Source organism: Eubalaena glacialis, chromosome 1 (assembly GCF_028564815.1).
Source record: "Eubalaena glacialis isolate mEubGla1 chromosome 1, mEubGla1.1.hap2.+ XY, whole genome shotgun sequence".
Taxonomy (NCBI): domain Eukaryota; kingdom Metazoa; phylum Chordata; class Mammalia; order Artiodactyla; family Balaenidae; genus Eubalaena; species Eubalaena glacialis.
Window position 1 is genome coordinate 16,241,643 of NC_083716.1, and position 23,623 is coordinate 16,265,265.

A 23,623-nucleotide genomic window follows, 5' to 3' on the forward strand; every position below is an offset into this window, starting at 1 on the left:
AATTAGGGTCTTTGCAGATGTAATTCAGGCAAGGATCTGGAGATAAGACCATCCTAGATTCAGGTGGGCCCTAAATCTCACCACGCATGTCCTTATATGATACTCAAAAGGAGAGACACAGAGATAGACACAGAAATGAAGCCCATATGAAGGCAAAGGCAAAGATTAGAGTTGTGTTACCATAAGCCAAGGAGCCACCAGGATCTGGAAGAGGCAAGTAAGGATCCTCTCCTAGCACCTTCAGCAGGAGCATGGCCCTACCTACACCTTGAGTTTAGACTTCTGGACTCTACAACGATGAGAGAATGAATTTCTGTTGTCTTAAGCCATCCAGTTTCTGGTTATTTGTTATGGCAGCCCTAAGAAATTAATACTGCATTTTTATCAGTGAAAAAAGGTCTCTCGACTCCTCAGCAAGGTAGAACAGGCAAGGGTCTAAGCCAGATGACCTCAGTGTACTGACCTAGGGCCCCAGGGCACTGTGATGCCACTGACCAGGTATGGAGAGACAAGGCCTACTTCTCCAACACCAGAGAGGCAGATAAGGGTCTGATTTTTCTCTTCCTAGAAAAGAAGATCAACGTTTGCCTGGCTATCAGTTGACTTGCCTAGCAGGCCTCAATGGCCCAACCTAGTTAGAATGTTTTCAACTGGTAAGCCCGAAGCAGGCAGAGTCCACCTTGGGGATGGAGCCCCTCTGGGCAGAACTGAGCTGGCCAGTCAGGTGGCAGCATGTCTCTTCCTCCCTCAGGGGACTTTGCTCTTTAGGATGAGCCTAGCCCTGGGCTAGGCTAGAAGCGGAGCACACGTTGATGTAAATGTCCATCTGCCAGCGTGCAGGGGCAAAGGGACCTGTGAGTTCACCTCTCCCCTGGGGTCATCAGGAGACCCCTGTGCCTCGTGAACTCCTTTAGTCCAGAGCCGCTACCCAGCAGCAAGACCTGGACAAGGTACTCCTGCCTCAGTTTCTGCATCTCCATAATGAAGAGGAAGATGTTGCTTATTCCAGGAGTTGCTGAGAGGATTACATGAGTTAATGCATGAGGTACACTCAAAACAGGCCCATAGTAACACCCAATAAAGGTTAGCAAAATATTATTATTGTTAGTATTATTAGTATTTAGTACTGGGTGTTATTACCATGACAGGGAAAGAGCCCATACATTAGTGATTTAAAACTTGAATGAAAATGTCTATATCCCAGATAGGTTTAATGGGGGACCCAGTAACTTCTCTGTGTGTGTGTGTGTGTGTGTGTGTAAGAGAGAGAGAGAGAGAGAGAGAGAAGAAAGGAAGGAGGGAGGGAAGGAAGGAAGGAAGGGAGGGAGGGAGGAAGGAGGGAGGGAAGGAAGGGAGGGAGGAAGGGGAGATTATTAACAAACCTGTCAAGTGATTCTGGGGCTGGTGGTTCACAAATTATAATTTTTAAAAACATTGCCCAAATTAGGTTGTTCCCTAGAACTATGAAGTTTATTTTAATTATTAATCACTAGGAGGGAACTAGGTTTGCTTTAAAACTAAAATTGAAATCTTGACATCTCATTTCCATTTTCTGTAATTGGTTACTTTTAAACAATACAAAATGCCAAGGTCATAAAATTTATTTTAATGAGTCTTTTCCTGCCTCTAGAACGTGCTTAAGTTCAAATCACTAAGCTTTAAACTCACGATTTCTCAACCTACGTAATTTAAAAAGAAAAACAACACCACCACCACAGTATTTAAATAGATTTTTTTTTTTTTCTAGTCTGGGACGAAATATTCTGTCAAAGCATCAAAGTTCTTTAAGATCTTTCCAGAGATGAGAATGGATTTGTCCTTCCTAAGTTACTGTGTCCCCTTTGCCGGAACACATGAGCAGAGGCACAAGGGGGCATCTAACTGCCACCCCAGCACACCTGACAAAAGGTGAGGCCTTTGGCGGGTGATGAGGGCAGAGCCCTCATGGGATTAGTGTCCTTATATTGGGTTGGCCAAAAAGTTCGTTCGGATTTTCCGTACCATCTTATGGAAAAACCCGAACGAGCTTTTTGGCCAACCCAATAAAAGCAGCTCCAGCAAGATTCCTCAGCCCCTTCCACCTTGTGAGGTTAGAAGGAGAAGTCTGCAACCTGGGTGAGGCCCTCATCCCACTGTGCTGGCACCTCAGTCTCAGATCACCAGCCTCCAGAACTGTCAGAAATAAATTTCTGTTGTTTGTAAGCCACCCAGTTTGTGATATTTTTGTTATAACAGCCTGAGACAGTCAGAAAGTCACCTTCCAGACAAACTGGGTTTTTCCTTCAGTCTTTGAGTCTGCAAACCTTGAATGGAGAAAGTCCCCTTCCGTTCTCTCTGTCCAGGTAGCCACAAAGTGGGTGTTCCCTGAAAACTCTTTCCTGTTGGGGGAAGAAGTGCAACTAGAGGGAAAAATAGAGGGAAAACGAGAGAGAAGAAGCCCTGCAAGTTTGACCCTTGTCTTTTTACATCTGGCCTCACTTGAACTCAAGGTAGAACGTCTGCCACTTGGGGGGACTGACACATTATTTCTCTATCATACTTTCTACCTGAATGTGTTTCAGATTTTGAAAACATCCCATCAGAGCACTTTGGTTGGTTGTACAACTCTGTATTCCTGCTTACTGGGTGATGTCATAAGCACTGCTATAAGAGGGCCGCATAGGATGAAGTACCCTTCTGGAGGTCTGGGCCACCAGGAGGCATTCCAGCATCTGGCGCACAGTAGGTGCACAGCGTACAGTCAGTGCTGATTAAATGACTAGAAATGATTTTTCCTAGCTGTGCTAATTCTCCTTCATTCTCAGTGGGATAGGCAGCCTAAAGCCATTCGAATATCTCATGTTTAAAATGTCAGTAACATGTATTCAGTACCTAAAGTGAAAGACATGATGCTTGGTGTTATGGAAAATATGAACATGAATAAAATAAGGGGTGGGGACTAGGGTGAGCCAAGTGAGGTGCCGAGGGCCCCCTATTTAAGGAGAGCTCGTTCTCAGGGTCATGCAAATATTGACGTTTAGAAAACACAGTCTCTGCCCTCAAGGAGCTTAAAGGCTGGAGAGCAATGTGGGCAAGCATATCGTAGGTTAGATTTGGGACCTAAAGCAGATGAAAAAGTTCATGAGATAAAAAAGAAATCAAATGGACCAAGGACCTAAATGTAAAAACCCTAAACCTACAAATTTTCTAGAAGAAAACATAGGGGAAAATTTTCATGACCTTGAGTTAGGCAAAGACTTCTTTTTTTTTAATTAATTAATTTATTTATTTATTTTTGGCTGCGTTGGGTCTTCGTTTCTGTGTGAGGGCTTTCTCTAGTTGCAACAAGTGGGGGCCACTCTTCATTGCGGTGCGCGGGCCTCTCATTATCGCGGCCTCTCTTGTTGCGGAGCACAGGCTCCAGACGCACAGGCTCAGTAGTTGTGGCTCACAGGCCTAGTTGCTCCGCGGCATGTGGGATCTTCCCAGACCAGGCCTCGAACCCGTGTCCCCTGCATTGGCAGGCAGATTCTCAACCACTGCGCCACCAGGGAAGCCCACAAAGACTTCTTATATATGATACCAAAAGCATGATTCATAAAATTTAAAAAGTGATAAACTGGTCTTCATCAAAATTAAGAACTTCTGCTCTTTGAAAGGTATAAAGAGAATGAAAAAACAAGCCTCAGATGGGAAAAAATATTTGCAAATCACATATCTCATAAAGTACTGGAATCCAGACTATGTGAAGAATTCTCACTATCAAGTGCTGGTGAGGATGCAGGGCAACTGGGCTCTTGGACACCACTGGCGGGGATGCAGAATGATACAACTGCTTTGGAAAACAGTTTGACAGTTTCTTAAAAGTTAAACATACATTGAGCATATGATATCACAGTCCGGCCCCTAGGTCTTTATCCAAGTAAAACCAAAACCTTGGCTCACACAAAACCTGTACATGAGTGTTTATACTGCCATGATTCACATTGCCTAAAGCTAGAAACATCCCAAATGTCTTTAACTGAGGAATGGATAAACAAACTGTAGTTCTTCCATACAACAGAATAGTACTCAGTAATAAAAAGGAACGCGCTCTTACAATAACGTAGGTGAAGCACACATGCATGAGCTAAGTGGAAGAAAAGCCAGAATCAAAAAGCTACAGATATATGATTAGATTTACATGAGATTCCAGAAAAGGCAAAACTATAGGGCTAGAAAACCACAAATCAGAGGTTTCATGGGAATAGGGGGAGGCAGAGGGTTGACTACCAAGGAACACATGGAAATTTTGGGAGGTGATGAAATGTTCTGTGTCTTAATTGTGGTGGTGATTACGTGACTGTACACATTTATCAAAACCCATGGAACTGCACACCAAAAAGGCTGAATTTTCTGTAAGTAAATTATACTTTAATTAAAAATGTGTAAAAAATTATAGTAATAAAAGCAGTTCAAGTCAACACATTTTTATTGCCAATACTAGTGTACTGGGATCTGTGAGATGTTATAAAAGAAATGTGATATATATCCACTCTTGAGAGGCTTACAGTCTTGCTGTAAAGTAGGCACTATTCTAAGCATTGAGAGAAAACAGGGAGCAAACAGACATTAATCAAGTAACCCTACAAGAATAAACAGAGGGGTATGAGTGTGTAAAGAATTAATGGCCTGAGACTTCCCTGGTGGTCCAGTGGTTAAGAATCCCCCTTCCAATGCAGGGGGTGCGGGTTCGATCCTTGGTCGGAAAACTAAGATCCCACGTGCCGTGGGGCAACTGAGCCCACACACCACAACTACTGAGCTCGCGCGCCTCAACTAGAGCCCGTGTGCCACAAACTACAGAGCCCACGTGCCCTGAAGCCCGCGCACCGCAACTAGAGGGAAGCCCGGGCGCCGCAGCAAAGAGCCTGCATGCCACAACTAAGACCCGACGCAGCCAAAAAAAAAAAAAAGAGAGAATTAATGGCCTGACTGATTCTAGACCATCTGCAAAGCATGCTCTGAGGAATGCTTCTATTTGAATTGCAACTGGACTGGATGTGGGCTGCAGTGGGATGGATGGAGGAGCTGAGGGTGCATACAGGATGACTGCTAAGCTTCTGGATTGTGCAACGGGAGGGGTGGTGGAACCCGCAGTGTACTTTGGAAGAGGAGCAGGTTTGGGGTGGAGAGGAGAGCATGAGCTCAACATATGAACAAGGGTTGAACCACGAGAGCAACACCTGATTAAGGGCATAACTATGCAGTGCACCCAACAGAAATGAAAACGTGTGTGCATGCGAAACCTTGTACGTGAACATTTATAGCAGCGTTATTCATAATAGACCAATGTCCAACAACTGATGAATGGATAAATAAAATGTGATATAGCCATACAATGGAATATTATTTGGCAATACAAAGGAATAAATACTGATACCTGCTACAACATGGATGAAACTTGAAAATATTATGCTAAGTAAAAGAAGCCAGGCCCAAAAGACTATGGAATGGAATGGTCTTTGGAAATATTAAATAATTCCATTTATATGCCATTTCCAGAATAGGCAGATCTATAGAGTCAGAAGATAGATTAATGGTTGCCTAAGGCTGGGGAAATGGGATGACTACTAATGGGTATAAGGTTTCCTCAGGGTGATAAAGATGTTCTAAAATTAATTGTGGTGATGGTGCACAACTCTGTTAGCATAGTAAAAACCATTGAATTGTACACTTTAAATGGGTGATTTGCACGGTATGTCAATTATATCTCAATAAAAATGTTTTTTTAAAGGAAGAAAGATAATCTGGATTAAGATGTTTTTAGATGTTCTATTTAGAGTATTGAAATCTAGAAATCACTCAAATACCTCCGTGGGAGAATGATTATAAAAATAATGACAAATCAGTAAGTTGGAATTCAACACAACAATTAAAAATACATGCAATGACAAAGAAGGGCAATGAATTTGAAAAGATGTAAACAGAGTTTTATTTTTATTGTCAAAAACAGAAGCTATGTAGTGGAGAAAGATGCAATCGATTTTGGAGAAGAGTGAGATCCAGCCAAGTGTCAGCTGGAGATGCAGAAGGATGGGAGATTGGAGATGGTGGAAATCAAGAGCAAGGGCAGTGTGCTTCCAGAGCTCTGTCATGAGAGGCTCAGAAGTGGCTGTGTTGGCTTTTAACCCAGTGGGAAGTGGGCAAGAAGCTTGGGCAGGTGGGATGTACATTTATGGCTTAGGATGAGGGCATTGAATTTGGTTCTATGCACACGAAGGAAAGCGTTTGTTGAAAAACAACGTTCCAAGCTCTTAGTTCTTTCCTTTGCCTTCCTCCTCCACCCACCCCCCAGACTTGAGCACTTGCTAAATGTACCCACTACCCATTTTTGAGGATTCACTCAATAGCAGATGTTATGCTAAGTTTTTTGTGTGCTTCATCCTGTAGCATCCTTACAACATGTTCATGAAGTAGGTATTATTATTATCCCCATTTTACAGATAAAGAACCGTGCCCAATGTCACACTGATCGTAAACGATGGAGGTGGGATAACTAGGACACGCCGGCCCTTCAGTCTGAAGGACTGAGTCAAGACATGACCCAGCTCAGGAAAATCTTTCTCACAGCCTCCCAAGCTCTCCGACTTCTACAAGCCCCCTAGAGGTGGCCCATCTGTTGGGCAGACCACGGATTCTAAGACACTCACCACTTTGATGTTCCCAGGTGTTGTTTGAATTAAGTGACAATATTTGTGTGAGGTAGGATGTGAATCCTACCAAGAGCCCTCAGGTCAATGGGGCAGATCCAAGAACAAATCCACAAGTCAACACACTTGCAGCTTCATTCTTTGAACAGTCCAAGTTATTTCATCTTTATGTGTTAACAGGTTACTCATTTTCTGAGGAAACTGCTCCTCAAATGCATTAAAAAAAAAAAAAAAAGATTTGTTGTTCCTTGCCATCTGGGACCTGCCTGTTTGCCTGTTCTTGGCTCCAAACCCCACACCCCAAGCCCTTCTGCTTGGGGACCTTCCGTAAACATTACTTGAATTACACTAAAAATTCTAATCGAGTGACAGAATGAGATCCCCAGACACTGCCCAATTGTAGTGGCCTGGTTTCAAATGTTCTGCCCTGGTGGAGACTCCTCTATAAACGATTCCCATTTACAGTCTCTCAGTTGTTTCTGCCGGAAGAAATGGTGGCTACCTGAGGCTGTTTCCAAAAGGAAGTTGGGAAGCCGCTTTACTATGATCCTCCTCTCTCTCTCCCCTCTCTCCTCCTCTCCTGTCTTTGCTTCTCCCTCCCCCTGAAGTATTTTGATCCTGGAAGAAAAGCAAGTACAACTGTGTGATCCAGCAGGAGCACTGAAGCGAGCTCATTGTAACTCAGTGTTCGAAATCCTCAGAGACCGGTCGTGACCCCAGGTGCAGGATGAACTCACCTTGAAGATTTTGTTCCAGAATTTAGCAACGTGAAATTTTCTAGACACTTTATCGTGGGCCCCAAAGATGTCAAAATAATAGGCAGTCATCAGCAGAGAAAGGGAAACATCGTTTTCTCGGTTTGGCTAACTGTGGGAAAGGGCAGCTTCTTGAATACTTGGCTCCTCAATTTGTAGTCCTGGACCAGTGGCATCGACATCGCCTGGGAGCTTGTCAGAAATGCAAAAATCTCTGGTCCCACTCCAGACCTTCCAAATCAGAAGCTGAATGTTAAGATCCCCAGGTGATTCCTATACCTGTTAATGTCTAAGAAGCACTGACTTAGTAGATAAGGCTTTTTTGCCAGTGCTGATGGAGTCTCTGGCCGCCCCTTTAGGCTATAAATCCCTTGAGGACTTCGTGCAATTTATCATCCAATAAAACCCCAGGTGGCCATGCTTAGTGTCAGATACAGAGAGGTGGAGGGCAGAGACCTGAGTGGGTGGGTGGGTGGATCGGTGGTTGAAATCCTAGCGCCAATTCTAATCCTTAGCACCGAATAGGACCCTTCTGCATGTAGAGTGATTGCTGAAACAATCCACAGCTCTGTTTTCTCCGCCACAGGAGGACTGAGTGATTCTTATCACGTGGAGGAGGACGCCCTCACTTTCAGCCATCTTAATCTGAAAGATGCATCTAACACCTGTTGTGAACTAACAGACATGGAACTAAGTCCTTTGTGTGTATTATCTCATGTAATTCTCACAACCAACCTATGAGATGAGTATAATTTTTATTCCTATTTGACTAAGGGATAAACTGGGGTACAGAAAGGTTGAATAAGTTGCCCAAGGTCACCGGCTAGAAAGAGGTAGAGGGGAGATTCTAATCTTGACTCCAGAGCCTATATTCTGGTGTTTCTCACCTTTCTTTCATTGTCGCCTCCATCCAGGAACCTTTGTAGACATTTTCTCCTTGTGATTTTGTGATTTATAACAAGAAATTTATATCTCTGACACAGAGCTCCTAAAACCCTTGGAATTTCCTAAGTGATGAGTGATAAAGGTGTCTCGATACTCATAACAACCCCCTCTCACCACACCTGAGTTTACGTTAATGAGGTGACTTTTGGAAAGTTCCTAAGGATGGGGGCTGGTTGCCAGGGGAACCAACCATGTGACTGAAGGTTTGGAACTTTCAGTCCCAACCCCCTGACTTCCGGGGAGGGGAGAAGGGCTTGAGGTTGAATCAGTCACCAGTGGCCAATGATTTAATCAATGATACCCATGTAATGAAAACTCCATAAAAACCCAAAAGAAAAGGGTTCAGAGCACTTCTGTCTTCATGAATCCCTGGAGATGTGGAGATAGTGGTGAGCTGGGAGAGGCATGGAAGCTCTGTGCCCTTCCCCCATCCCTTGCCCTGTGCATCTCTTCCATCTGGCCGTTCTTGAGTTATATCCTTTTATTATAAACTGGTAATCTAGTAAGTAAAATGTATTCCTGAGTTCTGCGAGCCACTCTAGCAAATAAATCAAACCTGAGGAGAAAGCTGTGGGAGCTACCAATACATAGGCAGTTGATCAGAAGTACAGGTGATCACCTGAATTTGGGATTGGCATCTGAAGCTGTGAGGATTGGGGGCAGGGAAGGGCTCGGGGCGCAGTCTTGTAGGACCGAGCCCTTAACCTGTGGGATTTAATGCTATCTCCAGGTAGATGGTGTCAGAATGGAGTTGAATTGTAGAATACCCAGCTGATGTCAGAGCATTGCTTGGGGGTGTGGGGAAACGCCCCCACACACATTGTAATAGGCGGCTGAGATCTTACTCCCCCGTGAAATTTTAATCCCACAGATAGACTGTGTATCTGTTTATATACTATGTGCGTGTGTGTTTAGTTATACACTGTAAGATTTTTTTCACCCTACCCCAAGAACAAATTTTTGTCCGCTCAGGGATACAGTCACTCCCGTGGAGAGTACGTCACTCTTTCAGGAGGATTTGCGGACAAGTCTATGTGCTAGGCTGTACCCACAGTGAGGAGCTTGGTGTTTGGGGCTCTAGAAAGGCCGTCTTTGAGCAGAACAGGACCAGGGCCCTTGGCTGATGTGGCAACATTTTCCATCCTGGAGGAACCAGTTCAGACCTGCTTTCACCCTCAGCACAGTGGCTGCAGCGGGAAGAGCCCCGCCTGCGAATCAGGAGACCCAGAGTCCAGCCCCAATCCTGCTTCTGTGGCTCTGGGTCAGTCATTCTCTCAGCACATCCGTTACCAACCTTGAAACTGGGGGTTTGAACTAAACTGGTACTTTTAAAGGAAAACCAAGTCTAAGGGTACGCAGAGTGGTGAGCTGGAAGCAGCACACAGGACCTGCTGGGGAAGGCTCTTGGATCAGGGTCACAGAGATGCGCCCGTGCCCTCCGGACGGCCTTCCGCCCCACTCCTACCTGCCCTGGGGCTGCTTGGCAGAAGCTGCATCGGTGCCGGCCCACTTTGCCTTAAATACTAATGGAATCTTGTTTCTGCAAGATTGAGCCAACCTCTAAGTGATGACTTCCCATTGCTATCCCTTACCCCAATCAGTGACTTAGGGGGAAAAGACTTAAAAATTCCACTCCATTCATCCAACCATTGGAAAGGGATCCAAAAAGTGTACACCAAGGAGTGGGAAGAAGAGTCACCCGGCATGTCAACCGGGAGAGAGTGGATTCTGAAACCCAGCAACGAGAGTCTGAAGAAGCTCAGCCTTGCTAGATGGAGAAGGATTAACAGACTGAGCTGTTCTGGCCTGGTATGGGGCCCAGGCAGCCCCAAGAGGCCTTGGGGAGCTAAGCCTGTTGGCAGCGCAGAGCTGGGGAAGCACCGACTGCAGAGAGGTAGCTGCCTCTGCGTGAGCGGCTGTGGGCTTGTAGCAGGGTCTGTGGGCCCACAACCAATCTGTAAATCCCAGGCACCCAAGACTTGCCAGTCCTGACTGGCGGGCTACCTAGGGGCCTATACTGAGTTCCTGCTCACAGGATCCTATAGGCTATTTGGAGAGACTAAGACCTAAAAAGACGGTCATTTTTTTCTGTTATTAAACGAGAAATGGATCTTGGGGTGGGTGGGGGAAGTGTTACAGGAGTTCAAGAATCCTTTCAATCCTTTCAAAACATTCTGGGAAGACTGGATGGAGGAGAAAGGCCTCTGGGCTGGGTCTGGAAGGACAGCTGGGACTCTGCAGGGGAAGGGAGTTCAGGAAAGGAAGCAGGAAGTACTCTCTGCTCCCAGGCACAAATGAACGATTCCTCTGCAAGGTGGCCTTATCTGGGGACTCTGAGGAACCTGCGGGGCTGCCAGTTCTGGTCCAGCTGCATTTCTGTCTGAGCCTCATCTGAGAAAGGATGATCTTAGCAACCACGGGAAGAGTCAGCAAAAACAATCAAGGAAGTGAATCCAAGATCAAGATCCTGACAACTGCCCAGGCACCAGAATTCAGGCAAATGTCAGGGCTACTGTATGATCCAGGATGACACAGGATTAGGACTACCCAGGGAGAAAGGGCAGCCAAGCCCTGAGCAGAAACAGCTGGAAAAAGAGCTCTTGCTGGATACCGTGTCTGGGCTCTGGTGCCACCTGCCAGCTGCTGGCCCCCTTGGGTTGGTGCTGGCACCTCTCTGGGGTCCTACATCCCGAGCGTCAGGTCACACGGTTGGATTCGCTATTGATTCCAAGTTTCCAAACAGCTGTGAAATGTTCTGCATCGATGGACTGGGAATCAAGGCAGGAAATGGGAGGCAAAGGGCCTAGAGATGGGCTGGGCAAGTGTTAGGAGCGACAACACGGAGAGAGGAAAAGACAGAGCGAGGATGCCTGTGTCCACCGAGTTTCAGAGCCTCCGATTTGGTGGGAAGATGACTGGAGAATGTGTCCTTTCACTCCCACAGTCCCAATTTACTGGAGAGAAGACCCAGCTGAGCGTTTGAGAATCTTACCTGTTAGCTAGGAGTGTGACTTCAGGAGGAAAGGGAGAAAGGTGATGAAGGAGAGTCAATCCTTGATCTCTCTGGAGAGTGGGGGGTGGCACATCAGAATGGGGATGGTGTGGGAGTCGTTTATGAAAACCTCCAGTGTGCTTTTCCAGAGTTGAGAGGAAGTATGCGGCCCAGCTGGCACCGCAGAACTGTGAGAACAGAATGTGACCTTTGTACACGGAGTCAGGAAACCCAGCAGCCCTGCCCATCTACGGTCCTAGGGACCAAGGAGGGCCCAGGACACTCAGGCCACAGAAGGGAGGCCCAGAGGAGCCATGGGCCCTGGGCCATGAGCCCTTGACCCACAGCATGACCTGGGCAAGCAGACGTGCTCCTGGAATCACAGGCCTCTCTGGTATGAAATAAGGGGTCCCGTGTCCAACTACTTCCAAAGGGACATTCTTGGATTCTTTGATCTTCAATTACGTAGATCTTCGGAGAGTCACCTTTCGTTTACTCTACCTGATAGGAATATCTTAAGGAAATTTATAAACATAAATAGCCCCTTTATAGAAATCAAATCATTATAGGAATATTGACCAGAATAGACTGGGAGTGTTTTTTCTAAGCTGAAAATTTCCTAGAGGTACAGCTAAAAGCTCACATTCTCCCCAGTTTGTAGGCCTGTATCCCTCTGCTGTGCCAGCCCTGCTATGGAGGTAAGGGCACCAGGAGACCAGGGAGTGGTGCTGGCACTTCCTGCTTTTCCCTATCAAGCTACCCACTGTGGGCTCTGGCACAGAGTCCAACCAGAGGGGCACCCAGGGATCCCCCTCCTCTGACCGCCCCACTCTCCTCGCCTCTATCTACTCCCTCTCAGCCTGGATTTGCTTGCTTTCTTTAGGCCAAATATTTATTGGTTCTTTTTGTTTGTTTTTTGTTTTTAAATTCTGGAGTATTTCAAACATGCTGGCTGAGAGGCTCAATCACCTGAATATTGAATGAACACTTCCTACTTCAAGATTCCAGGCCTTGGTTTCCTCAAATGTAAAACTACAAGAGGGTTGGACTCCAGCCAGTGGTCCTCACTGTATAATATAAAATACACTCTTGTAGCAACGACTCAGATGTAAGAAATGTTAACTTCATGCCATGTTGACTTCAGAGACTTAAAATAATAAAGAAACCCACTAGGATGGGAATAATTTTTAAAACTGGAAAATAAGTGTTGGTGAGGAGGTGGAGAAATTGGAACACTTGTGCATTGCTGGTGGGAATGTAAAATGGTGGAGCCACTGGGGAAAATATTTTGGTGGTTCCTCAAAAAGTTAAACACAGAAGTACCATATGATCCAGCATTTATACGCCTAGGTAGTTGGGTCAGAGATGGTGTTCAAATGGGACTGGCTTGGGTCCTGCGCAGCAGTGATCTTGGGCAAGTTACTTAGGTTCTCCATGTGTGAAATAAGGGGAAATAGTATCTGCTGCCTGGATGGTTGTGAGAATCAAACAGGATAAATTTTGTAAAACTGGGCTCCCCTCTTCATTGCCTCAGCTGGCAATTGCCTCAACCCCTTTGCGGTTGAAGAAAGCTGTCTGGTGCCGAGAATTGGTTTAGGAATTAAGGGAGAAGCAGCCCTTCAGTCATCTGTGTCGCCGACACTTTCACCTGCACACCCAGAGGGCCCAGTGCACCTCCACCCCACACCCACCCACCACCTACACTCCAGGCTGGGGGTACTCAGTTTGGTTTTAGGACTGCCTGCAACAGAACAGCCCATTTGGGATCCTATGGTATGGGGTGGGGTCGGTCATAGCCCTCAGAAGGTTGAGAAGGTGCTGGAAACCAGCTCGTCTAATCCCGGAGGCCAGAAACTCAATGAATTATAATTTGAATGTGAGTGGCTCCTTTGTGGAAGTTGCAAAGTGACTACAGACACAGGGTTAAACCGCACCCAGGACTTGGAGAGAGGGGGACACAGTACTGAGCTTTCCAGAGGCCTGATTCCTAGTGATGGTTTGAAGTAGTGTTTCGGTTTCATTCTTGCAAAGGGCAGTGAAGTCCCATTTTAAATTCACTCTGCATACATTTCCGATTGATTTCTGTTTGTCTAGAGGCTCTGGGATTTGCCAAGTTTCCGTGATAAACTAGAGAGGATTTAGGAAGAGGTAATTAACGGGCTGGAGCCAAGGGGGGGAAAGGGGAGAGGGAGTAGGCATGATAGGGATATCGAGCCTCCCCCCTCCCCAGCCTGCAGAGAGGGGCTGTGGTTACAGGAAGTGCTGACAGAGACAGCTACCAGAGGACCGGCTCGGGTAAAGCCCTGTCCAGTTAGAGCCTCGGGAAAGCCGGAACTCAGGGGTGTGACACAACACAGGGTTTGGAATCAGGAAACCTGAGTTTTGAGTCCGAGTTCTGAAAGAGAGATTACCTAACTTGGTGACTTTGGTAAGGCCCTAACTCCTCTCATTCATAGGATGGAGGTAGTTTAATCCTACCTTTTATACTTAGTGACCTCAGTCAGAGCCAACCCTGCTCTCACCCCTCTGGGAGGGTCAGCTGGAACAAAGGCCCTGCTGAGTGGGGCTGGACCATGTAACCTCTCCCCGCTGGCCCCAGCTGACAGCTGGAGCTGAAATCTGCCCAAGAGTGACCAACCACCAGACTTGAGGCTGGTTTCAAAACGACGAGCTGCACGATCAGATTCTTCTTGAGAACTTGAAAGGAAACCCGGGACCCAGTGATGGACACTGTACATGGGAGGGTGGGCACCAGGCCTGGCCATTTGCAAGATGGGGAAAGGGAGGGACGAGGGAGAACACAAAAAAGCAAGAGCACCCTCCGTCCCGACCCGGTTCCCTGTCCCAGCTTCCCAAGGCCCCCTGAACAATATTTCCTGTCCCCTGGTCCCCTGAGATGCTTGCATTCTTGCTGCAACCTTCACTTTTCCTATTTTTTGCACCCCCGTGAGCCGGGCCCACCTGGTAGAGTGGCTGCGAGAATTGAAATAATGTACGGGGGTGAGTTTGAAGGCTCAGATGCAGGACTCTAAGCCCCCTGGAGATGCTGGGGGCCCTTCATAGTCTGCCCCCAACACCCCAACCTGCTAACACTTCTCTGCGTCTGACTCAGGGATGCTCAGCTTGTCGTCCCACCCCCACACTCCTAGCAGCAGTCCCTCGGCCACCTGACTCACATGCTCTGCACTGCCTGGTAGCGCCTGGCACCTGACAGGGGCTCAGGTAATAAATATCTGAGGACTGACTGACTGGGGACACTCACCACCTGGTCATCTAAGTTGCTGGAAACCGCAGCGTCTGCCTTGGCCCTTCCATCTCCCTCACGCCCTGTGCTCAGGCACAGAGCCTTGGTGTGGCCTCTTTGCCATTGTTCCCACTGTCCTTTCTGTCTGGAAGGCTGCAGTCACTTTGCCTCTCCTGTCATCACCCTAGCTCTAACTCATCTTTTAAGACTCAGCTCAGCCATCCCCTCTTCTAGAAGGCTTAGGAGGCTTTTCCAGGCTGGATCAGGGGCCTCCACTGGGCTTCCAGAATCCCTTGTGCTTGGGTCTAATCAGAGCCCCTACCTGGCTGGGCCATCATTGTTCACTTGTCTGCGTGCTCCCCAAAACAGTGACAGACAGCCTGGCACTTCCTATGAGCGCCAGGAAAGTTTTGTGAATAAACATCTGGAAGCAGACCACGCGAGCTTAATGCCTGCTGTGTTCTCTTTTAGCTGTGTGACTTTGGGCAAGTTGTTTAACCTCTGTAAGCCTCAGTTTCTTCAACTACATGAAATAATTCACAGGGTTATTGGGAAAATTAAAGGCTGTGCATGTACAGCCCTTAGCATCATGCCTGGTTTGTGAGGATGGCTCCACAGATGTTAGCTGCTAATGGAACTGAGAAAAACATTTCTAAGACTGCTGGGACAGAAGGTCTCCAAACATCAGAGCTAACTCTGCTGTTCCAAGGAAGAATTAGGATGTCTTTTAGAAAACAGCAACAACAAATCATCCTTAAGTGTTCCTTCAAGGAAGTTGGGGGATACGTGTTGAAAAACCAGGCGTTCAGCAAAAACTGTGATTGAGATTTTAAAGTGAAAATGCAAGTTTAAGGGAAAACATGGATCTTCTTTGGGGGCAGGTGGGGAGGACATGGGCGTGTTGAGAGGGCGTGAGAGAGAGTGGAGGGATCGATGGCAAAAACCCCCCAAAAAAACAACAAAAAAATGTAAAGGACGGAAGTGTGGACCTTGGTGGCAGCGGTGGTGCAGGGTGCAGTTAGAGCCACGATTGAGCTCCCTATGGAAGAGATGGTACCCCTCCAGGGCGGTTGGCGCTGCGCCAGCCCAGAAACCCAGCGCTCCAGGATTCATCTAGGCGGCTCTAGAAATCCTAGTCCTTCTCAGAAGAGCCTGGCACAAGGCGCCCAGGGAACCTGGGCTGGGGTAAAAGCAAGTAGGTGTGTGTGCCATCGGCTGCCCAGAGAGATTGCGAGAGAGTGGGAGCGATTCCCGAAGAACCGGGGGCGGGCTCGGTTGCCCCCAGCGCTCTCCCCACGTCCCCCCTCGAGAAATGCCAAAGGCGAAAGCGCGCGGGCCCGGGGGTCAAGCGGGGGGCGCTCTAGGCACCTCTCTGCCTTCCGACTGAGACCTCAGTCTCACGCTCCCGGCAGTGGGTTCGCAGCCCGGCGGCTGGAAGAACGGCTCTCGTAGGCCCGCCCGAGCCCGCCCCTCCCCGGGGCCTCCCCCAGGGTTTGGGCACGTCTCGGTCTCCCTCCCACCATCCTGGGGCCGGGACGTGAAGCAGCTGCCAGGCGGCCGTGGCCGCGGGAGTGGGGCCCGGGGCGCGCACGGACTTGAGCGCTGAAGGTCCGCCCGGGCCGGCCACGGAGTTCCCCGGCAGGGCCGGCGCGCCGGGAGAGGACCGGGTCCGAGGGCCCCGGGCGCGGCAGCCGCGCCAGGAGGTCCCGCCGCGAGCGTGACCTCACGGGGAGGGGCCAGCGCGGCAGCCCTGGGCGCGGAGCCGAGCGCAGAGAGCGCAGCGCCGGAGCCGAGCCGCGAGGAGCGCACGCCGCGGCCCAGATGGAGCGGTTCAAAGGTGAGGACGCGGGTCCGGGGCCGGCGCGCCCCCAACACCTACTCGCCCCGCGCCACGCCGGAAAGCAAGGCCGGGGATAGCTAGAGGCGTCACCAGGTGTGCCTCGCGTCCCGCCGGGGCTCAGGTGAGCCAGGCCGGCTGCCCCCGCCCAGCCCGGATCTGGGCCGAAGACCCGGGCCACAGCGGCGCCGCGGGCTGGTAGAGCGGACTCCTAGGTGGCGGCTGCGGCCCGGGCGCTTTGATCCTCCCGGGCGCGGAGGGCCGGGGTCGGCGTGGCGAGGCTTCTCACCTGTTGGAGGACCCGGGGTGCGCTTGGAGACCCACCCTCTAAGCCCCGGTCGCCCCGGAAAGATGGAGCGAGGCCGAGGAGTTCCCGAGTGAGGTCGGAACAGTGCGGGGCTGCTTGGGTGGCAAAGGGGCAGGTAGTTGGGGCTTCTCGAGCGGGCGCCAGCCGGAGTGGAGGGCTTCTTGCAAACCCGGAGAAAGCCTGCGAGGGGATGCGCTTGGGCGTAAGTTGGGGGTGGGCGCGCAGCTTTCTTCCGGGCTTGGTCGGGCCATCCCAATCGTTCAGCTGCTCCGGTAAACTGTCTCTCTCCGAGCCCTTCTCCGCTGCTTTACCCCCAAGCAAGAGCGAGGTGCAGGGATTGGGGGCAGAGCGGGGTGCCCGGCAGGTGGAGCGCGTCTCAGCCCAAGGGCTTAGCTCGTAAGCAGCTGGGCACGTTTTGGGGTTGGCCTGGGCCGGGGATCTCGGCCAAACGCTGGTGTGCTGGTTGTGCCCGACTCGCTCCCGTGCTTCGAGCGCCGGGGCTGGAGTCTAGAAGCCTCGGATTGCACATCGTTTGGAAAAGGAGGTTAAGGAGCTGCCCCTTAAGCATGACGCTGCAGGGACCCCCTGGGACCCCCCCCCCCCAACTCCTTTCCTTTGGGAAAGCTTCTTGCACTTTCTCGTCCTGGACTCGTCTCTGCCAAACCTGCAAAAGGAAATACTGTTTCTATATTTTCCCCTGGGAGAGAGTAATAAAGGAGACCGCTCAGATTCCCAAGGAATCTCACTCCAGTGGTTTCTCATGTCTGAACTGACAAACTTTTAGGGCTCAGCTTTGGTTCCCTAAACTAGTTGTATATTTTGATTTTTCTTTTTTTTTTTCCTTATCTGGGTCACCTGGTTACAGGTGAGGGTGAAAGAACTAAATCTTGGGCAGGGCTTCACATGTAAAGGAAGGGTCTTTGCCAGGAGCACAGAAGCCAGCTGGGGAGACCGAGTTAAATTAGTTGGCAACCTTTCTTTTTTTGTTTTCTGTGAACCCTCCCTGGAGCCTCTCTCACATTTCTAACCGGGTGGTTTTTTGTCTCAGATTCTGCTGAGATCACATCAGTTTTGTGCCTGAATGCCTGAATGCGTCCTTCGGTAGTCTCAGAACACTTGAGGAAGCCACAGGCCCTCTCTTTCTAAAATGGCAGTTGGCTGCTCCCTACCCTGCTGGGGTCCCTCCGCCCTTTGGGAGGGACCCTCACAGGGAATTCGAGACTTGAGTCGCCTCCCTGAGGGCCACTTCCAGCTCAGAGTCTGCCCTTCCTGAATTGTGTTAGCTGCTGATTTAAGGTCCTGGTTGTAAACTACTTTCTCAAATCAGTATATTAATCTGAGTTAGGGCAAATGATAACATTTTGTGTCATCTTTCCAAATGCCCAGTTATTATCAGAAGGTTTTTGTATTAATAGCTTTTGACTTGGCCCGTAACCTGAGAAAGTCTTCTTACTTATCTTTTCCTCTTGGGGGTTTAACATCCTCCCACCCTCAAAGATCTCTAAGAGGTTTTTGCCAACTGAAGGAAATTTAGTTTCCAGTTCAGAGTGTTTATGTTTTTGGTAACACATGTATCTGCCTCCTCATTTTGCAGTAAATCAAGCACAGCGAGTGATAAGCGAATACATCTGAGAATTATCTGGATTGCGAAGGCTAATCCAGCTCATCTTTTAGTGTTTGACTGTGGAGAAAAATCTCCAGGTTTCACTGGTGAATGCTACTAATATGTTTACTAGACCTTTAAGCTGAGGAATTTGGGGATCCCCCGCCTCACCAGGGATGTAGAATTCCCCATTCACTGGAGAAGCTGAGTTGTGCTTTGAACAGTCATTGACTTGAAAAGTTGATCTGTGCAAAACTAAGCATGTTGGACCCAATCTTGCATTAACCAGTGCAACTCTAACTAGTATCTGTAGTCTCCCCTTGCTTGTCAGAGAGTGAGGGTTTTTTTTGTTTGTTTTTTTGGTAAGATTGAATAATTATGGAATGACTAGGTATGGTGGTTTTAACAACAAAATTAAATGGAAGAGCAAGATATACTTGAACATAGGTAAAAATTGTAAAGAATTGTTTGTGACACTTTTAAAATTTGTTATTTAAATGTCTCCTCCTGTGTTTCTAAATTCCCAGTTTTGAGCCCCCTCTCCTCCCAAATAGGTTGAATGCCTCGTCACCGTCTCCAGATTCTCAAAATGTTTTCTCTCATTTGTAAATCTCACAAATCAGTCCATGTAGGAGAAATTGTTTTCCACGTTCCCCAGCCTGCATGTCACATATTGTGCATCTCCAAAACCAGCCTATCATTTTTAGGCTCTGGGCTGATTTTCCATTGTTCTGTAAGAGGTAAAGAGATGTCTGGAGGTAAAGAGTGGTTGGGATATCACCCTGTGTGTAATGCAGAAACATTTCCAGGCTTTCTCCTCATCCCTTCTAAGCCATTCTGGAGACGGCCATGATTCTCTTAAGCAAAAACAAGGTGGTGGTGGAGGCAGTAGGTGAGGGTGTCTTCCCCAGAGAGGTGGAGCTTTTATAAGAGTTGTCCTAGAAAGTGATGGTAGAATTGCTGTATCTTGTACGTGAATCTCTTTGGTGTTGTCTAAGCTGTGCTAAGCCCTGCGGGGTACGTTGAGACGGTTCCCATCCTTGGGTGTTTACGTATTTATGAATCTCATAAGGGCATCCTTGTATCACTGTGCATAAGCCCGCTGGCTGAGCTCACACCACGTAGTCAAGGATTCTGGTTCCTACTGCTCTTGCAGCTGGTGAGTGTGTCCAGGGCCAAACGTGACTGACCTCCTATCTGTGGTATTGCACTTGGAAGGCCATGCCAAAGCTTCCTGAAATTGCGTCACACTTGGATCCAAACATGCAAGGTTGAGATAGTCACTTTAATTTGGATCACAGTAATTGGTTGAAAGTGTATCATTCTTTTCCTGTGTTCTTTGGTTTCTGAATCGCATCACCTGATTCCCGGGAGAGGGCACTTGCTTCTAGGGTACTGGAAGGTAGAGATGAGCTGTGAAGAGTCAAGCCAGTAAAATTACTTGAACGCTTATGTGGGAATCATGAGATCTGTGGTCAGGGAAGGTCCGAAAAAGGAAAACTAATTAAAAGAGATAAACAGATTGATAATATTCATTTCACCTTCAGAAGAATCATCTGAATATGTTGTTTTTCCATGTCTAGGAGCTCAGGTTTTCCCAGTTGAAGTTCTACTTAAAGCAGAGGGTCTTAACTTTAGGCACATGTGGGAAACATCCAGGGAGCTTTAAAAAATGTGGATGCATAGACCCCACCCAAGACATTCTGATTTAATTGGTCTAAGGGTTCGGCTTAGGCGTTGTGTTTTTTAGGTGATTCTCCTGTGTAGCCAACAATGAGAACCATTGAAAAAAGATAATTATATAACACTTTCCTCACCTGGAAAACTAAGAGCAAGTGTGGAGTGAAACGGATACCCCCTCCATACTCACGTGATGTGGTTTAACCAAATCTTGTGATACCTACAGAAATCTAATGTAATTCACCTGAAGCTATTATGGGCTTTAAAAGGCTGTGGGGAAGCTACTGAAAAACAATCTCCAATGTGATGCTTCCGAATCCTAAGCTCAGGGTTTGCTCATGATTGTACTTGACCCCAAGCCCTCCTGACTTTGAAGCTCTTTGTGTGGGAGCCCTTGATGCCTTGGCAATGAAATGGTCTGAAACAAATACTGAGAGGTCACCTTTGGTGCTGAAAGGCCAGGAGGGGTGGGGGAATTCTGCTCTGGGCCCTTCCCCTCTTCTGAAGGGGCGGGAGCTCTGGGAACTGGGCTGGTTCCAAGGACCATTAAAGGGCCGGGAGGGGCCAAGGAGCTTCAAAGCTGAGGAAGCTGTGCCAGTTTTCTTCCAAATCCCTTTAATGATGGGAAATGTTTCTCTAAAGACTTCTGTCATCCAGAGAAGGGAGACTTTCCCCAAGCCAAAGGAGGATGGCAGGTCTGCCCAGAGCCCAGGCTGAAATGGAAGGGAGAACAGTCAGGGTGCAAGGAAGAGGCAGCAGCTTGGGAACCGGGAGTCCCAAGGGATCTGCTTGGTCAGGCGAGATGCTGAGCTCTCCAGGCCTCAGTTTCCCCTTCTAGAAAACAACCTCCAGTGTTTGTCCGTCAGGTTTTCCGAGCACTCTTCAATGCTACTTGCTCTGTGGTTGCTCAGGAATCTCTGGAGGGAGGATGTGTCTTGAGGAGGGGAGGAAAGTGAGGGAGGGAATGTGGGCAGCCCAACAGACTCCAGTTTAGGATTTTGAGTCTTATAAATAAAACCAATTTCCTGTTGAGAGTGGAGAACGGCAGCCTTGGTGGGAAAGAGAATGCCGTCGGACATGTGAGGAATTTGTTTCTCAAGGACCTCTGTGTGAACGTGTCTCCAAAGCCCGGAGCCACTCTCTGAAATGCAGGATTATTCGCTTCCATTTGAGAGACAGATCCACTGAGGCCGAAAGAGATTAAGCAGCAACTCAGCAAGTCACAACCAAGATAAGAGATCCCTGAGAAGTGAGTTTCTAAAGGGTAGATTCCTGTTCTAATAACAGCAAGGGCTTATTTAGAAAGAAGTTCTAGGAGCAATTTTCAGGCTCATTCCTTATCAGTGTCCTTTTAGCCAGGAAGGGATTAGCCACTCAGTGAAACTCTCCTCCGTCTTCAGGACCTGGCCCACATGCCTCCTCTTCCATGAAGCCTCCCCTGAGTTGCTCTGTGTTCCCTCACTATTTTAGGTGTAGCACATCGTAAGTGCTCGAAAACTGTTTGTTGAATTAAAGTCACGTTGTCTTATCGTTATATGCCTCTACGTCTGTCTCCCCTGAAGCCCCTTCAAGACAGGGGTGTCTTTCTCCTCCAAGGATCCCTCCCCCTCAGCCCCTAGTGCACTGCCGGGCACATAGTAAGTGCCTGAGACATGATGGGGGAATGAATGAAGGAATGAATTGCAGGCAACAAGAGTGCCTCCTCTCTCAGGTTCCGGCCCTCAGGAGCAGCCCTGGGTCACAAAGGGAAATGAGGCACGATCTCAAAGCCAGATTCCAGAAGTGGAGATGCAAGCCAGCAGTGGCCACCCTTGGCTTTCCCGACTTGAGCCTTGTTTCTGTCTGTTCCAGCACAAGGGTGTTGCTGTCTGGTGGTACAGAGAAGGATGCTGCAGGTTTCTGCTTGTGAGTATGAGCCTGCCTGTGCCCTCTGCAGAAGCTCACCTGGCCTCCAGGGCTCCCGAGGGCACAGACTTGGCTCTGCCCATGCTCTGGACCGATGGCTGAGGGATCTCGTGGAGCTGGGCGCCAGCCTGGGCACTCCGGGGCTCAGGGTTCTAATCTGGCCTTTGCCACTAACTCGCTGTGCGACCTTGGGCAAGTCAATTAATCTCTCTGGGCCTTGTCTCCTCACCTGTACGAGTGAGGATAATGATTACTAACTGCTGCTTGATGGAATAACTTGTTAAGAGCTTCTGTGCTGTACTTGTAAGGGGCAATGTTGTATTAATTCAGGGGAGCAAATACCCTGAAACCTCGGTGATGTGGTCCTGGCCCCACCAGTTCCTGCCGTCTTGGGGGTTGGGTGGTTCCTCACAGTTAATTTGGGCACCAGCTGTGCCCATCACATGCTTTTCGAAGCTATTGGGAGCTCTGAGCTGGGGATGTTCAGCCTGTTCCCAGGCAGCCTATCTTCTCAGAGCATCTATGTAATCCCCTTGAGGTCAGCTGGAAAGGAGCTGGGCAAGGAATTTGTTTGCTGTCTCAGTAAGTTTATGTAGGAGAGACCCTTAAATTCTAACTAGAACTTCAAGCTCTTTACTAATTTTCTGTCACTTGGCTCTCACCTTCTCCCTAGTTGATCTCAAAACAAACTAACGAAAAACTCCATCGAGAGGGAGTAGGGAGAACGGGTAGAAAAAGTCAGAGCCTGCGTTACCCTGGACGTCGTGCTGCACTGGTGCAAAACCAGATGAGCCCAGCGTATTTTCATGTCCCGTCTCTCCGTGGGCCTTAAATGTCAGGGAGGAGCAGGGAGGGGCACCGACAGCAGCAGAAGCCCTGCTCTGTTGTTTCCCAAACAGACCCCTGAGTTTTCCTCTCACTTCCTTGAGCCCCTCCCAGGGATATCAAAGACAGCAGCAGGCCTGCTGAGTGTGGTGAGCTGCGCCCCAGCGGATTGCAAACTGACCTTCTGCTCCTGATTAAATGGAGGAAGGATGGTTCGCTGCTAGCTCTGAGAGAGCAGCCTGCTGCTTCCAGAAGGAGTCTGAGCGGGGCCATGTGCATTCCTGCCTGTGGAGGCGTCTTTCCCAAGGAGGGTGACCAACTGTCCCAGTTTGCCTGGGACTTTCCTGGTTTTGCCACTGAAAGTGCCAAGTCTCAGGAAATCCCTTAGTCCCGGGCAGACCCGAGATGGTGGGTCACCTTGTTCCCAGGCCTCAGCTTTATTTAAAGGCTCTAAATCGAACATGTGGTTGCTCCATAGCAAAGACGAACTAGAGCCAATTATTTTGTCTCTTTGACAAGAAAGCAGAAGTCCAAAGCTTAAAAACTAGCCGTTTGCAACTAACCACGAAGGATACACACCAGTATCCTAAGGGAGAGAAGCCGGACTCGAAAAGCCTATACACCCTGCATGATTCCATTTATGTGACTTTCTGGAAAAGGCAAAACTGTTGGAAAGGGAAACAGGTCAGTAGCTGCTAGGGCTGGGACAAGGGGTTCACCACAAAGGGGCAGGAGGGAAATTTCTAGAATGATACAAATCTTCATTTTTTTTTGCATCTTTATAGTGGTGGTGGTTACACAGTTCTAGAGCTGTGCAGTCAACAGGGAAGCATTTTTGGTTTGTTTTTTTTCTTTGTGT

The 23,623-nt window shown here is 48.5% G+C and overlaps 1 protein-coding gene across 12 annotated transcripts in view; it reads left to right on the forward strand.

The window, feature by feature from the left end:
• Positions 1–16,089: 16,089 nt before the first annotated feature.
• AFAP1L2 (actin filament associated protein 1 like 2) overlaps positions 16,090–23,623 on the forward strand; it is a 96,810-nt gene continuing 89,276 nt past the window's right edge. For 3 of the 12 annotated variants that reach the window (XR_009701102.1, XR_009701104.1, XM_061191490.1), the window contains exon 1: positions 21,901–21,939. Coding sequence is in view for 10 of the 12 variants with exons in the window: in XM_061191490.1 (XP_061047473.1) it covers positions 21,921–21,939 (19 nt within the window). In the remaining 2 variants the exon portion in view is untranslated. Of the gene's footprint in view, positions 16,445–21,898; positions 21,940–23,623 lie in introns of those variants that run through there. The other 9 variants (XM_061192376.1, XM_061192020.1, XM_061191637.1 and 6 more) reach the window with 7 other exon arrangements.